General features: G+C 34.4%; 1 protein-coding gene across 1 annotated transcript in view; it reads right to left on the bottom strand.

The window, feature by feature from the left end:
• Positions 1-17,447, bottom strand: part of CSMD3 (CUB and Sushi multiple domains 3) — a 618,612-nt gene that overhangs the window by 16,986 nt on the left and 584,179 nt on the right. The window contains exons 66-68 of the mRNA XM_087962106.1: positions 10,482-10,640; positions 2,505-2,617; positions 447-534 (exon numbers count right to left, since the gene is read on the bottom strand). Of these exons, the coding sequence (XP_087818232.1) occupies positions 447-534; positions 2,505-2,617; positions 10,482-10,640 (360 nt within the window). The remainder of the gene's footprint in view (positions 1-446; positions 535-2,504; positions 2,618-10,481; positions 10,641-17,447) is intronic.

Raw genomic sequence — 17,447 nt, forward strand, 5'->3', positions numbered from 1 at the left:
CTAACCCACTTGGTATTATGACATTACAATGCACATTTCTTATTTTGATGAAATCTTGAGTTGGCCATAGATACCCCTACTGTACCTTTGGTGACAACACAATCCCATTTTCAAAATATTTTGGAGTCTAAACTTAAAATTAATTCAGTACAGTTTGGCTATGGGAAAAAGTCAGATATTTTCATTTTCCAGTCTATGACTGAAATTAGCTTTTCTTGAAACAGTATCAGTGAATTTATCAAAAAAAGTCATTCATAATTCAAATGGAGTCAGTTATTGAGGCAAAGGATGTAGCATCACTCTTCCCAATCTTTAAATATCTCCACATTAAGTAAAATATGCATACATAGATTGCCTTCCAATATTTTATCAGAATCACTAAGTGTATGAAGGCTCCATTGGCTCATCTATGTTTGACTATGTCTAAATTAAAAGCATCAGCTCACCTAATCTTTGAAGTCCAAACTGACCATAATCTTTACCCTGAATAAATCCTTGAAAAACGTAAGTTGCACCATCAGGTTCTGCAGAAACCTATGTAGAATAATAAAAAGAAAGGTATGTAAAATTAATATGCATATGCATATTCATGGTAATAACTTGAAATACATATTACATTCAATCTGGAAAAAAATCACTTTCACCATTCAGTTATATATTTTGTTATTGTTCATGATATTAGATTCCTTTGATCTGGAAGTGATCAGTTGATTATATGTCATCAAGTCATTGTCAATTTTTAACTATCACATTGATAGATTTTCTCCATAATGATTTAGAAGTAGTTGCATTAACTTTTTTTTATTTTAAAAGATACTCAAAAAAATTAAAAACAGTGTAAAAAAAGCAAAGAGGAAAGATAGGGAAATAGTATATGAAGATTTAGAACAGATGTTTTGAAAATACTTGAAGAATATGGAAAAGAAAGAAAGAAAGGAAAAATCCACTATTCTTATTGGTAGTTGAGCCAAGGAATTTTTAAAATCTTTGCTTGTTGTCTTCTCTTACCTGGCCTTAAATGTGCTATAATTTTATTAGTATATAAAACCATGTACAAAGCAATAAGAGAAAAAAATTGTCTGTTTTTATGTTTCACAAAATAGCTAATTGCAACATCTAATAAATAATCTTATGTGTCTGCAGTAGCAAATACTATTTTTAGATGAGTTTGATTCACAACAGCTTTAAAGACAATATGAATGTGATTGTCATTAGTATTTACTTCCCCTGATATTCCTTGGTGTTTCTTTTCTAAGTACTAGCCATTTTTTTAAATCTGGAACAGTCAATCCAGATAGATATTGCCATCTAGACTTTTAAAAATGTTTTAAGTTTCCTGTTTGGTCTTGACCATAAATAAAAATCTAGCTTTGATTTGATTTAAGATGCCCCTCCAGTCAGAAATATATTGTTCTAGCATTGTTCTTCTGTATTAGTTCACCCTTTTGGAAGGTCTTATGGCCTCTACTCTTGCAGCGTTTAGAAAACCTGCAAAGATGAGAATCTCTGTCCCCGGTTATTTGTCATTGAAATTCAGTGCTTCGTTTAGCCCATTTTTTATCACTATTTTTAATTTACTAGCTTTTTTCCTTGTTTTGAAAGCTTTTAAAAGTTTTAAAAGTATTAACAGTTTTAACACTAACTGAAAGCAAACTAATAAATATATTTGTAATTAGGTTACCAATATAAAATTTATCACATTGCACTTTAGTTTATCTTTGCAATATTTCTGCTCTAATCTATTAATATGTATTGCACTATGACATAGTTATACTGTAAATAACAATGCATGTTGATCTTTTGTCAAACACTTAAAGAAATGTAGGGTTTCTATATGATCCATTAAACTGTAATATATTTGCACTTCTATCATGATGTTAGGATTATAATCAATCCAGAAAGTAATAGCACTGTATACTTTGCTAGAGAACCAAAGCACATTTATCAGGATTTCTATTTTGCAAAGTACTAATCACTGATGCAGTACTGCACTGCTTGATGTGGACATAAGTGCTTGAAAGAAAATCTAGACTATTATTCTCATTTTCTAATTGTAATGTTGTGTTACATCTTTCCTTATTAATCAATCTTGCACTGCGTCCTGGTAAGTATAAAGCATGTATACCATGATGTAGAAATGCAACTTAGTGTACCCGTTCTACGTGTATCCGTTCTATGAATATGTAAGGACACGGTTTTCTAATACAAATTTATTGGCAAGAAAGAAAGCAGTCATCCATAATGTTTGCTGTTTTTTTTTTGCCTGCATGCTAGTCTACCTTTGAATCCAATCAATGGCATTTCCCATGACCTTTAAGAATGCCACTAACCTATAATATCAACATTTGTTCTTGTCTTGTCAGCAAGTGCCTGTGTAAGCCTATTTTTCATTTTTAATTCCTAATCAAACTTTCATTTTTTTTAAAAAAATGACTTCTTTCTGGTCTTATGCACGTCATCATTTTTTATTAAGACACATTGGATTTTGCCAGAACTATACTCACAAAGCCATCCATTGCCCATTTGTCCTCTTTCAGATTGTTTGCAGAAGTATGGTATGGTGCTTTAATGAGATATATATGGAGCATTAAACGGGCTTCTTGACTTTTATACAACCCTGTAAAACATAAACATCGTTGATCTGAGTAAATAAAACCAAAGCCATCCTCTTTAGACCATCTTTGCACAAGGAGAGGCACAAGGGTCAAAGATTTATGTCTTTATATTTATATCTTATATATTTATATTTCTTTAGGTAACTAAAAAAAGCATGCCTATTTATTTAATTGCATGTTGTGAATCAACAGTTTAGAAGGTTATTTCAGTAAGCATAACACCTACAAGACCCAATTTAAGATGGTGATTAAGGCATCAGGCAAAACCCAGGAGGCCTGATACCTTGAGCACAAAGCCAACTTGATGACCTTGATCCATCACTTTCCCTAGGAAAGGAGGCATTGGCAAACCACTTCTGAAAAACATTGTTAAGAAAACAGCAAGGATTTGCCCGGGGAATTGTTAAGAATTGGACATGATTGAACAGAATGTAATATCTATATGTCTGCGCTCACGCGCGCGCACACACACACACACACACACACACACAGAGAGAGAGACACACTGTGCACACACAATCTAATAAATTTTCTTCTAACCAGTTATTGCTAATTGCCTGTATCTTAGCTTATATTTGATTTTATTCAAGGAAAGAAAATAAAGGGTCCATGGAAACAAAAACAGAGACTTTTGTTTATGTACACTGTAATAATAATGGTGAAAAAAGATTAAAGACATTATGGTGCTGTGTTAAACCTGGATTATACTTGAATCTGAAAATCTTGGGTACAGGTTCCCACTTATCAATGGAAGCTTACTACCCAAGTTCCCCACATAATATTCATCCATCCATCCATCCATCCATTTTCCCCCCCCCTCTCTCCCTCTCCCTCTCCTCCCCCCCCCCTCTCTAATTCAGGAAGAAATCCAGGATATAAGGAAATAATAAAATAAGATAGTAAAATGACAGGTAGTTCTGAGCTAAAGATAGGTATGCATTGGTGTTTTCATTTACAAAGGGTAATTTCAATTTGGTTCAGGAAAACTGAAAGGGAAAAATTGAAACCCACATGTATACAGATAAACAAAAAATCATGTAAAAGCCCCTTGTTCAATATTCATTGCCAACACATTGATGCTCAGCAAAATACTAAGATTATATTCTAAATCCACTACAGTAAATTTAGGCTACTATTAGACTACTATCTACTATAATAGATTTAGAAAACCAAAAATAGTAGATTTAGAAGACCAAACAACATTCTCAACCTCCATGTTAAAACTATAATTGTTTAAACTATAATTTCTCCACTTTGCAGAGAGGATACCTTGACCAGTATGTTTCAACAGTTCTAATGGATAGTTACTGTACATTTAGAACAAGGCCATGAATCATACTTTACTTGAGAAAAGGATTAGGTGGATCCCTGATGCTTTCACCTTGGAAAAAAACCAGGACTAAGACCAATGAAACCTGTGGGGTGATAAGGGTAGCACAATGGATGGATTTAATTTCAGTAATAGATGTACCACTGGAAAACCTGAAAGACTAAGTTGGGACCAGATGCTCCTGGAAAAAAGGCTATATATCAATTTACTAAGAGTCAACACGAACTTGATGATACATAGTCAATTAACTTGTTTACATATGGTATGTCTGAAGTAAGGTTTATTTAAGGATGTCTTTAAATCATCATAATATCTAATCTGTTTTTATTTGGCTGTTGGTTGTGTTCAAAATGCATTTTCACAAAGGTATGTTGGGAAAAATGTAGTACAACTTTAAATAATTATCCATTTAAAATATGTGATTTATATTTCAACATGTCATCCTAGGAATGTGTATCAATATCTTCTTTATAAATAGGTATGATACTTGTTTAGCTAGTAAATTTGAGTGGTTTCAAACCAACAAAACCCCTGTCCTTAGCTATCCTGGGGATCAATTCAAAGAATGTCTTCCAAGTTTAAGTTTAAGAAACAATTTCTATATCACTGGGGCAACTCTCATTAGATATTAAAATAGCCACTTCCTTTATAAGGTATTTCGTATCTGATCTAGTGCAGTGGTTACAATGCACTATTGGCAAAGAAAGGAGACATCTGATTATAGCTGGATATCTGCTTCTCTTTGGGCAGTTAATTTTGTTGATTCTGAATGGCTCAAGATTGACTCAGCCTTCCATCCTTCTGAGGATTGTTGAGTGCAATGTCAGACCTTACAGCAACATTGCATTTTGATGGTACTTCTCAGTATAGTCCATATCTAAGTTTAACTGCCCAAAGAGAAGCAGATATCCAGCTATAATCAGATGTCTCCTTTCTTTGCCAATGAATTACTCCATTCAGGAAAAGATTGGAAGCTGAAATTAAACTGACAGGTTTTAACAGGATGAATGAATCATCTTCCTTGAAGAATTCCTTGGATTATTCTTTTTGGCAAATTATGATTGAGCACTTGCAGACACTGCAAGGTTCAACAGCAAATTGACTTGCATAAGGAGCCATCCAATGCTGCTTTGAGGCATCCTTCTAATTCAGAAATTACATTTCTGGAAAGTTTCCATTTGGAAAGTAGCAGTTTCCAAGAATCCAGATGTCTGTGCATGGGAAAATCCAAATGTTAGCTGTCAAGTATAGTTGTCATAGTTAAAGGATAGCATACAAATTAGCAACAGTTCACAATTTGTTATGAAAAAAAAATCAAAACCAAACAAACAAAAAGTAGCCGTGCATAATTTACAATTAGAGCCTGACAGTGAAATGGGCAGCATGTAAATTTACTAAGTAAAATTTCTCTGTATTGAGATTCTGTGCATATAGAACAACAATAGATGTTGAATTATTCTTGAAGATTACTTTTTAAAATATTGCTAGAATTCCATTTCCATTAAAATATATAAATGGACATACAAAATAATTTAAATATACATTTAAACTGTATGACTCATTTCTTTTTTTAGATTTTTTAAAGAAGAATTGTTGCATGTGCCTGATCTGAAATCATAAACTCTAACACATGTCTGACAATTTTCTCTACAACATTCACAGGTTTTCCTCCAAAAATATATGCCTCTCTTTTTATAAATAGATCTCCTGTGATTAATCAACCTTCCTGAAAAAAGACTATATTTAACTGTGTGTAATTCTAGATGCTAGCTGTAATGCATTGTTTACCTGTATTGGTGCTTTTTTCTTAATCAAAATATACCTGCGCTCAAAAAGCCTACTGCACCATTTTTTATTTAAAAATGCATCTGCAATGCATTACTTGATTTAAGAAATGTGCTCAGAATAGGTTGATCCCTTCTTCTTCGTGGCAGCCCCTTAGAAATCAGAAGACTGCTATCATGTCACCCTAGTCCTCATTTTCATTAAACTAAACATACCCAACTGCTGCAACCGTTCTTCATAGGTTTTAGCATGCAGTCCCCTAATCATGTTTGTTACTCTTCTCTGCACTCTTTATAGAGTCTCAACAACTTTTTTATATCATGGTGATAAAAAATGGATGCAATATTCCAAGTGAATGGAATAATTTATGAATGTCTGATGAAGAGATCTTTTTCAGTCATGAATCTACCAATAATCAAATTAGTTAATCCGTGTATAATGTCTACTTAGACTATCCTATCCACATATTTCTTAATATTCCAAGAATGTTGGCACATGATTTTCCTTCATAGAAGACATGCTGATTCTTTTTATACAAGGTTTTATAATAATTTTAAATTAGTCATGCTTTCCACCAATGTATTGGGGATTAGTTAATAGTGCAAGAATTAAACTAATTTCCTGGTTCCTGCTGGATTCCTTTAAAAGAAATGTTGCTTCAATGCTCTTTAATTCCATGGTAAGATACCTAATTTTTGCAAATTTATATGATTTTCTTATATCTAATATCTTTCCAATTTGAGTTTTTTTTTAAAAAAAAGTAGGGGACAAAAACATTTAAGTATTCATACACATTTTCAGTTTGTCAAGAAGATATTAAGTTGTTGCAACCATGAAGGTACTTTTATTAGAACAACTATAGTAACAGAATCTTGGGAGTCTGAACATTATTCCTAATTTCTCTCTTTTCTCCCTAATTTCATGAGAGTTGGGGAGTTGGGGGAGAGATAGTTATCCGATCCTTTTTCACACACCACTTTCTTGGTCTGTAGGAGAAACAGGCAGAAGGCTACAAGAATACACCAACTAGTAGTTAGAAAACATGATGAACATTCTTTAATTTCACAACACATTGCAGATTTAATCATCGTGTCAACTGTGAAACTGTAACTATCTAAACCAAGCCAAATCCAAAAATGCTAGTGAATTCCTGAAAGCCTTGCACTCTGAGAAATCAGCCATCAACAGGCACATAGACATAAACAATATTTACATACCATTCAAAAGAAACAATCAGGGAATAAAAAGACAAAACACTTCCCATCAGCAGTCAATACCCAGATGAACAGAGGTTAACACCAAGATTAACCAATCCATCATTCTCCACTTACAAACAAACAACCTACTCTCTAATAAACAATTTGGTTTCAGGAAAAAAACTATCCTGTATTCTGCAACTCTTATACTGCAAAAACATATGGACTACACAACTCAATCAGGGCAAAGCAATAGACGCAATCTACATAGACTTCTGTAAAGCCTTTGATTCAGTGGTACACGACGAACTAAAATCTTACGGTATCTCTGGACACCTGCATAACTGGATAGAAGCATTCCTGTCAAACAGACAACAAATGGTCAAAATTGGGAGCGTCCTATCAAATTCTGTACCTGTCAACAGTGGTGTCCCCCAAGGCACTGTTCTAGGACCAACTCTTTTCATACTCTACATAAATGACCTCTGTGATCATATCAAGAGCAACTGCGTTCTCTTTGCTGATGATGTAAAGCTATTCAACACCACCGACAATACTGCTACCCTTCAAAGAGACCTTGGCTATGTATCAGAATGGTCAAACAAATGGCAAGTTCAAATCTCAACAGATAAATGCTCTGTCCTACATATTGCAAAAAAAATCAGAAAATAAAATACAAGCTGAATAGTCAAGACCTTGTTGATGATCCAAACTCTGTCAAGGATCTTGGAGTACTCATCTCTAATGATCTGCTAGAGCCTATTGTAACTACATAGCCAAAAAGGTGTTAAGAGTTGTTAACCTAATCTTATGTAGCTTTTTCTCTGGTAAAATTACACAAATAACTAGAGCATACAAAACATTTGCTAGACCAATACTCAAATACAGCTCATCAGTCTGGAACCCACATTACGTATCTGATATTAGCACAGTTGAGAAAGTCCAGAAATATTTCACAAGAAGAGTTCTCCACTCCTCTACTCGTTACATAATACCTTATGCCACCAAACTTGAAATTCTAGACCTAGAAAACCTAGAACTATGCCTCCTTCGGTCAAATCTAAATATAGTATATAAAATCATACATTGCAATGTCCTACCTGTCAATGAATACTTCACTTCAATCATAACAACACAAGAACAAACAATAGATACAAATTCCAAGTTAATCAAACCAAACTTGATTGCAGGAAATATGTCTTCAGCAACACAGTGGTCTATGTCTGGAATACTCTATCTGACTCTGTGGTTTCTTCCCCAAACCCCAAAAACTTTAACCTTAGACTGTCTACTATTGAACTCACCCCTTTCCTAAGAGGTCTGTAGGGGGCATGCATAAGCGCACCAACATACCTACCATCCCTGTCCTATTGTTTCTTTTATTTTTTATTTTTCTTATATGTATCCATGTATTCATAACTATGTTTTTACTTATACCTATTATCTTGTAAGCAATTGACAAAAATAAAATAAATAAATAAATAAATAAATTAACATCGGACCAACAATCAAGAAGTAAACTGTATCCCAATTAAGGAACTGTCAAACAAATTAATAGTAAATATTCTAACCAAAGAACCATCAAGATCACTCCCACCAACACTGACAGGGCAAACCACTAGAATATAAACAGAGAGCAAATCCCATTCCCTACTCGCACTGATGATGTTACCTCCAAAAACCAAACCAAACCACCAAGGACCCCTCATTTCTTGTTCTGTTTACTTGATCATTGCCTTAGTAGTGGACTTTCTCTCTATCTTTCAAAGACATCATCATTCACATATTAATGAACTTTTTTTTAAAAAAAAAAATCCACACATACATCAATTACAAAGAGGTTGGTCTTCATTTAATAGGCCTGTGAAATCATATGATGACCAAAATAGATCTATTCTCTTAGGTCACAAAATGTCTGCAGCCTATCAAAGGCTTAACATGCTATTTTGAAACCCCTAGAGCAGGGGTGTCAAACTGGATGTCTTTGAGAGATCAGCATTGGATTTCTCCTCTGCAGGCTGGCTGGGGGGGAGCAGGGAGAGAAAGATGGGATGGACACCTCCTGCAGCACCCTGTCAGCCAAAATGGGGTGCGGGAGACTGTATGTGGCCACCTGTGCCCTGTTTTCAGCCTGGACAGTCTCCGGCAGCACCTTGGCAGTCAAAATGAGACATGGGGGGGTTGCACAGATCCCTGCTCCTATTTTGGTTGACAGGGTCCTGAAGGAGGCCATCCAGGTCAGGGTGCTGAAGGAGGCCACCCAGGTCAAAAATGGGGTACAGGGGGTTGTTGCATCCATTTTTCCTAGCACATCGCAAGATGGTCATTTGCTATTTCCAGGCCGACCCCACGGGCCAGATTTAAGCATTCCATGGGCCAGATCTGGCCCTCAGGCCTTGAGTTTGACATCCCTGCCCTAGAGTTTTCCTATATACTTATTTGTCCAGATATTATGTGTATGGATCATCCATGCATGCATGCGAATATCCATTCACAAACAACTATCCCAAATCTTTGACAACCTGTTTTGATTTTACTTTGTTTAATGTTTTTCACAGAATCATTATCTCTAATGTCCTCTAAAATGTAGTTTGATGCAGGAAATTACAGACCATTAAATACTCAAATATACCAAACTGTGCTTTCTCTTTTACATAAGAATAAAATATTTGAAGTAATTGTTCATCTCAATCTTCTCTAAGTAGTCAAGTGTGGGTTCATATGTCTATTTGTTCAATAACCATTAAATGGTACTACTGTTTGGAATAGAAGATATAATCCTGTGATTAGCATATTTGGCAGTGCAATTCTAAACATGTCAATTCAGAAATAGTCACCCTTGAATAACACCTTTCAACATAAGAATTTCTGCAAATCTAAATTTCATAAGTAATAAGAGCTCCAATGAAACAGAAAATGTCAGTGTGGTTGACATTGATTGGAGGTTGTGGTTATTATTATCCTGAATCAAAAAAGCCTCTTTATTGAACGTTATGCGCCATAATCTATTATGAGAACCTAATGCAGATCTAGATATTTTATTGACTTTCCAGTTCAGTGTTAAAAGAGAGTTGCAGGTCTAATGCTATGCAGCTAGCTTCTATGCATAAGGGAGAAAAAGAAATAAAATGATGAATCTATGCTGCATTCTTAAAGATTTTTATGTCATCTCATGATTCATCTCACAACAGAACAATTGCAAAATACTTGTAGGACTAATATCAACAAACTCTTAATTAAACTATAATTAAAACTGCTACTACCATCAGACAGCTCCAAGCACTTTCCATTTTGTGAAACTGTTTTAGGAGAGACATTTGAATGTGTTGAGTGTTGAGTGTGCTATCACTTTCAGTGTGGGTGTAAAGCACAATCGCTCCATACGAAATCACATGAAGCAGTGAGATTCTACCTGAATAAGTTTGTCTTGAAAATATCCAACACCAAAACTATGAAGTGATGTTACAATGAAATCACTTCCATGAAATGGGTATCAGGCTGTTGGTAGACATGTTAAGAAAATTAAATATAGACAATTATAATTGTTGTTCCTACCTGAAAGCAACAACTCCATATTGCTATTAGTAAGGGTCGCATTCACTCTTCCTGATGATGCATTGAAATGAGTAATGGTCAAAGTCATTGGCTGCTTTTTGCCTTTATAATTGTAGGATCCTTTCCATATGTAATTCTGAGCAAACACATCATCAGGAACTGAAAAATAAAAATAAAGTCTAAATATTAAGGAACATTAAGCATTAGAACTATGATAATACTAGTTAAAATGAGATAAGAACATTAAAAAAAATACTCGAGAAATGTTGAGTAGTAGAATTCTATCCTGGAAATACTTTTTTTCTTGTTAGTTACTTTTCTGAAATTTCACATGTAAGTGCTATGCAGCTATATGTTACAGCTTTGTATCATCAATAATTTAAACATTTCCATACCAATTATTTAATAAAATAAAATTTAAAGAAAAAACATAAATAAAATGCCTCTCCTCTTCAAGACAAGTACAATTTCAGTAATTTATCACCTTCTCTGATATTTCAACAAAAGATCTTCCCATATGTCATCTCTTATCTCTAAATTATAAAGCTTTGCCATTCATTCCTAATCAGCAAAAGACCATTAATAACATACATAGTATAACCTCAATCAAATAAATCAATTTTATATATTTTTTATTTTCAACACAATCACTTATTACTTTTAAAATACAGCAAAAAGAACCCACCCTCTTTTCATTCCATAGCTTATCTTATCTATAAAGAAATCTTTACAGCCTGATCATTTGGTCCTAGTCAAAAAATTTCCATTAAGAGCTACCAGAAATACAACATATATATTTTAACTTTGATCAAAGCAATCAAGTTAGCCTTCCTTTCTCTTTACTTTTAAGACTATTGTTTTTAGTTCTTTTAAGTAGTGTCAAAAATTGATTTCTTAGGAACTGTTTGTTTCTTTTCAGAAACTCCTTCACAACTTTAATATGTCTCTTGAAAATCCAAGATAAGAAAGTTATCCGTCAATCTTCAATTTACTATTTGTATATCCCTTTTACTTGAGACATCAGAAATTTCATTTGTAGATCCATTGTAAGATTCTGTCTGTTTTGTCCAGTAAGATATGTTCTTCTTCTATAACCTTTTTAAAATCCATATTTATAATAGCAAACCATTTGTAGAATATTTTCCAAGTATTGTACCCAAATATCCTTAAATTCTTACAAACTCAGATATCTTTGTTCATTGTGAGACAAATGGGTCTCTCCTCCTTATAAACTTTTGTTGTTTTCATTTCTTTCACTGTCCAAACTTCAACGTCCCCTGTTAATATATTTTCTTCATAATCAACAATTTGTCATGAGAAGGCTTATTACAGTTCTGGCCCCTTAATCTGTTTATAAACTTTCTAAAATAAATGATTTAAGTGACATTTTGTTTTATTCAAACAAAAAATGTTTTAAAATCCTTAGATTTACATGAAAGATTTGTTAAGAAATTCACCCAGTGTAATCAAATATTCCTTTCCAAAGTTTCTCAATATCCAAAGAAGCCATTAACATACAATTTCCAAAAATGATTAAGAAAGGAAATATGAAAAGTGTCTTTTTCAAGGCTCTTAAATGCAGTTTGGGAAAAGCTGATTTTTCCTTGGCTCCCAGGACTCTGCTGTCTTACTGCATTCTTGCGGTGAACCACTGTAGGAAGTGTTTGTGGTCAATTCTGGTCCTCTCCTTACTCCAGAGGAACCAATTTGTTTACCAGATTCTCATTCAGCTATGGTTAGCTCCATTCTCTGTTTGAAAAATATATTATTATACTCTGTCTCCCCACAAACATTCTTGAGTTTATAAACAGAGTGTAATAATCTATTTTATAAACAGAAACATCCCATATACGGCATTTCACAGAAGTAATGAAAAAACAAAGGAAGCCATGTCTGTTATAAATTTAGAGCATTAAATAAATTACATGTCTCAGAATAAATTACATGTCAGGATTCCAGCAGTTGCCCTAATTAAATCATGAGCCTCGAGCCAAGCTTCAAAAACTTCAAACGATTTATTAGGAGCAAACGTGTCGGCATGACCTGTATGAAGCCGATTCTGAGACATGTAATTTACTATCACCTATGACCCTGTTTTCCCCCCACCACTCTGGCTGTATCATAATTCATTTTCTCCAATGAAACACGGTCATAGCTGAGAGTCTTCAGTCAGATTCTCCAATTAGGGATTTTCATGGGCAGAAACTTAGTTTCTGCTTAGTAGCTTAGTTACAATCTTTGCAAGATAAGAATGGAATGCACTTTTGGTTTTAAACTGCTGCACTGCTCCTTCAAATTTCTCTCCCATTCATGGCAACTCTAAAACAGGCATAGAAATGTTTTATGAGTTGACAGTGATAAGGGTTTGTACCCATTCCTTTTTAATTGATATTTTATGTAAGAAGGTATTATGAGCTTGAACCTGTGCCGTTAGATACAATGTCTAATCAATAGTTCGGATAGACCTATTCATACTTCAGGTGACTCAGCTAAGACTGCAGTGAATTCAATCTTCTGTAAAGAGTTTGCCAACATATTCAAATCAAGAGTTGTTCTGATAGGACTAGAAGGCCGCCAAAGTCTCTTCCAACCTGAAGATTCTGACTCAGATGAGAAAACACCTTCCCATGGATATAGACAGCATGTAGCCATTCTATAAATTCTAATCTATGAAAGAAGGATCTTTCTATGGTCTGTCCAGTAGAAGAGGCATAAAACTTTCCTGTTTTATATTTCCAATTGTAGAAAAGACAAACCTTTAAAGAAAAAAAATAAGACCACACAAAATGATCCAAGTTAGACATGAGGCTGACTCCTTAACTGTGACATAACCATCTTTCTTATGCCAACTTCATTTTCTTAAATTGATCTCATACGGGAGAGTCAAAAGATGTCCATTTTCTGGTATTTTTATGACCCTGTAATCCCTTGCATAAGAATGGAGTTGGGGCAACTAAATGGAGCTGAATGTTGACTGGCCAGATGCCCTTCCTATCACCAACGCGGAGTTCACAGCAAATATTTTCTCATCGTACCCAGAGAGAAATATCAGCTGCTACTTAGGATCAAATTCACAGCCTCCTGATTGTGAGGCAAAAGCTCCACCTCTAGGTCACTGCACCACTCAGGCAAAAGATGACCATGCAAAACATTAATATTTACAAGGCATGTACAGTATTCTGCTTGAAGTCCCATCTACTAGATCTTCACCCTATTTAGATGTTCTCGTTTGCTCTAATACATCTGGTTATTTATGAGTCTGTATTTTGAAATTTCAGGCAATGTTAAAATCAACATCAACTTTGCAACTTATGTTCAGGTGGTGAGCGGAATTGTTCATTAAATTCATATATCTACTTAACCTGAATTTTAAGCTCAGGCTGTTTTCCAAGGTGACTCAAGTAAGATTGAATTATTAGTGCTCATGAAGTTGCATCCTTGGAGTACTTAAACTGCGAATTCTTCAAGGTAGTTTTAAAGTGTGAGTTTATTTTTGACATGTCAAATAGAAATATTTCATAAGTGAAGAAAATTATTATTGGCTTCTTTTAATCTCTCATAAGCATTTCTCACATTTTAATGCTAAATCAAAGTATCCCTTTGGAATAAATGAATGCTAATCATCAAACAGAAGTGCAGAATGATGAGCTAAGCTCTATCTAATGCCAAGCATAAATCAATGGCAAAGGTTTCATTCATTTCAATAAACTGGGCTTAGACTTTTAAATCTGAATAGATGCAAATAATCCTACATGTATTTGAATACTGAAATACTAAAAGCATGATCATGTTCCAATAAAATTATGGAATAAGGACAATTAAAAGACATTCTGAGAAAAGCAAGCAATCCTTCATTTTATGTTCCATCGTAATGAGATTACTTCATTTGGCATTTTAGTATGTGCTTATGTTGACTTGAACATTAAAGTTTGTAATGAAATCATGTTTCCTTGTTCAAGCTTATTTATCCTTCTGTGTAACTAGTTAAAGTCTCTTTTACTGAGGCAGTAATAGAATAATAAGGCAATACCTCACAATTTTAATACATGTTTCATAAAATTCAAAGCATATCACGTTTCTTAAATGTAATCTTATATTTATTGATATTAAATTGTAGAACATCATTATTTCTCAGATTAAGATTAAATTTCATGAAATTTCAAAGCAAATTTGTTTATATTAAGAATAATATAATTATGAATGATTTAAGGAAATGTTATAAAGATCTATAGTCCTAATTAGGTCATTATTGTAGCAATGGAAGTATGAATGCATGTTTATTGAACCAGCCAAAGGACTTCCATGAAGCTATAGGCATCATCTCCTTCTACAAAATAAAACAATGCTTGTAGTACTCCAGGGTGTCTTCACTGTTATTGTCCATACAACACTCATCACCTTCCATAATCTAACCGGTACTCATTCCAATTAACCAATGGGCAAATGCAAAAATCTTCATCACCAGACTGTCCCCATCTTTGTCATTACTTGAATTTTTTTTCACTGCAACATTTTTAAGCCAGTTTTTGTGAACAGTTGTGGTACAGAAAATCTTCTCTTTTGTTTAAAAATAACATAAATATAGAGATACCGTGTTAACCAGCTGAGATGCTGGAAAAGCATTAGCAAGGAGCCAGGATGAGACAAGAATTCTTGCCAATATTAAAAATGCAAAACTGTATTTCCAATAGATGCATACAAAATGTTTTATGTTCAAAATATTTCACATTTGGAACACTTGTCTGACTATGGAACAAGTTGTTCTATTCATTTCAGAAGTAATATGAGCTCAGGTTGTAGCTGTTTCAGATTCAAAATATTTCCAGAATAGTTGAAACAACTGGTTTCAAATTTGAAATAATTTGTACATTCGTATTGCCAGCGTTTTCTCTTGCACTGCAGCTGAGACAGAAGATAATCTGCTCAGAGAAAGAGATGGCAAAATGTTTGACCTGAGATAGCAAGGATATGCTACCAGTCCAAGATTATTGCAAATTGGATATGAGAACAAGACTTCAGTAGATTTAGTGGAACTCACTACTGATTCAAGACCTATTCAAGCCATATTTTTGCTGCATAAATATGAAATCAAGAGCAAAGTCATACTGAGATAATTTCTCACTATTGGAGAAATTCAGTAACTCTTCACATAGAATCTATTACATACATCACTAGTACCAAAAGACGCAGGGGATAGAAATACTAGCTACTGCCTTTAATTAGCTTTAGATCAGGAGTCCCCAACCCCTGGGACATGGACTGGCACTGATCCACCGACCACCAGGAACCTGGTCATGAAGTGAAGCCCTATCCATGCCCATGTGAGATCCAGGCAATGTGTGAAATCATGCTCCCCCAGCCAATGGAAAACCCAGCTTCCACAGAACTAGTTCCTGGACTCCAAAAGATTAAGAGCTGCTACTCTACATTACTGAAAATATGGTAAAATAACAGGTTATATCTGTTTTTGGAATGGCAGATAGCCACTTTTGAATTTCAAGATGTGACAAGCCCATATCATGGCATTCTGGTATGGATTTATTTATTTGTATGTTCCCACCTCCTTTTCTGGATCCATGAAAAATTACTGATTTTATCACAGATAAAAAAGAAAGTGAAATGCAGTGAATGAATAAATAATAATAATGCAAGTTCCTTTTGGATGTCATTATTTTTTCTTTCTAAATTTATCATATCAGTTGGAATTATTTTCACATTACAAGTGGTTCTCCATTTATGGCCATGCTTGAGCCTGGAATGTAGGCATTGAGCAAGGTAATCATTAAGAAAGGCTCCATGTGACTACTTCACTCAATGCCTGAAATCCTGGCTCTCTCTGTCACAATTGCTAAGTAATTGTGCAGGCCATCAAGCAGAACACTAGGTAGACCCTTCTCTACATCCCACCAGAGAGAATAATTGTGATAATAATTGTGAGAACAATGGTATTCATTAGGTAAAACTGCACCGGAGGAATGGGCCTCAAATCTGTTGAAAATACTAGTAAAGACTATTCTTCCTGAAGGCTCAGCATGGCTAGTGTTCATTAGCATTTTCCCACCAGAAGGTGGAAGCACTGGTATTTGCTAATGTTTCCCCTCCAGAGGGGCAGAATAGCATTCATTAAAACATCAGTGAAAGCCATCATTCTGAAAAGTTTAGAACATTGGTATTCACTAGCATTTTCACCAGATTTAAGGTTTGTTCCTCCAATACATGTAAGGAATTTCTTCCAGCACTGAGAGAAGGAGGAACACTAGATAACAGGCTTCAAACCCAACATCCCACCAGCCTGCAACTTCCTGCTGGTTTCCCCACTGACTTTCTGGAAAACTAGGAGAGAAGATTGCAAATAATTCACATAATTGAAGGCCCTTGTCAAGTGATTGCAAATGCAAGCACCCGAAATGAGGTCATTTGACTGAGTCTGAAAGTGCTTTATGGGACATAAAAACACTTGCTACAAGGTTGTTGAGCTTGTGAATAGTTAAATGATTTATTGATAAATAGAAGACTATCTGTAGTTCATGAAAATATAATAATTACAATACTTATAATTCTGAATTGCTGATCTGACCTGTTTCATACATTTTTAAATATTTGATGTGCCATTTGGGTGAAAACCAGAAGTGAAGTGAAAACAATGATTATTGATATGCAGAAGTTAGAAACAGATGCATTGTACAAATATAGCTCTTGCATTTTAAAATTACCAAAACCATGTCCTTTGGAAGATTCACATATCTGTTTCAAAAGTGTCTCCAGTTATCTACAATTTGCATTGGTATGTAGACATATTGCATTTCACTGCTGGCATCCTCAATGAAATGGCTATCCCTGCACACTCATGCATACCAGTTGAGAACTGCTTTTCATGAGCTTAGAAAAGGACCCAGCTATTTTAAGAATTTGAAGAAGGGGGCTCCTTTTAGATTCTCACCCTTTTCAAAGCATCATTTTCAACAG

This window comes from Notechis scutatus, chromosome 3 (assembly GCF_049901735.1).
Source record: "Notechis scutatus isolate UNSWTSFEM ecotype Mainland chromosome 3, rNotScu1.2, whole genome shotgun sequence".
Taxonomy (NCBI): domain Eukaryota; kingdom Metazoa; phylum Chordata; class Lepidosauria; order Squamata; family Elapidae; genus Notechis; species Notechis scutatus.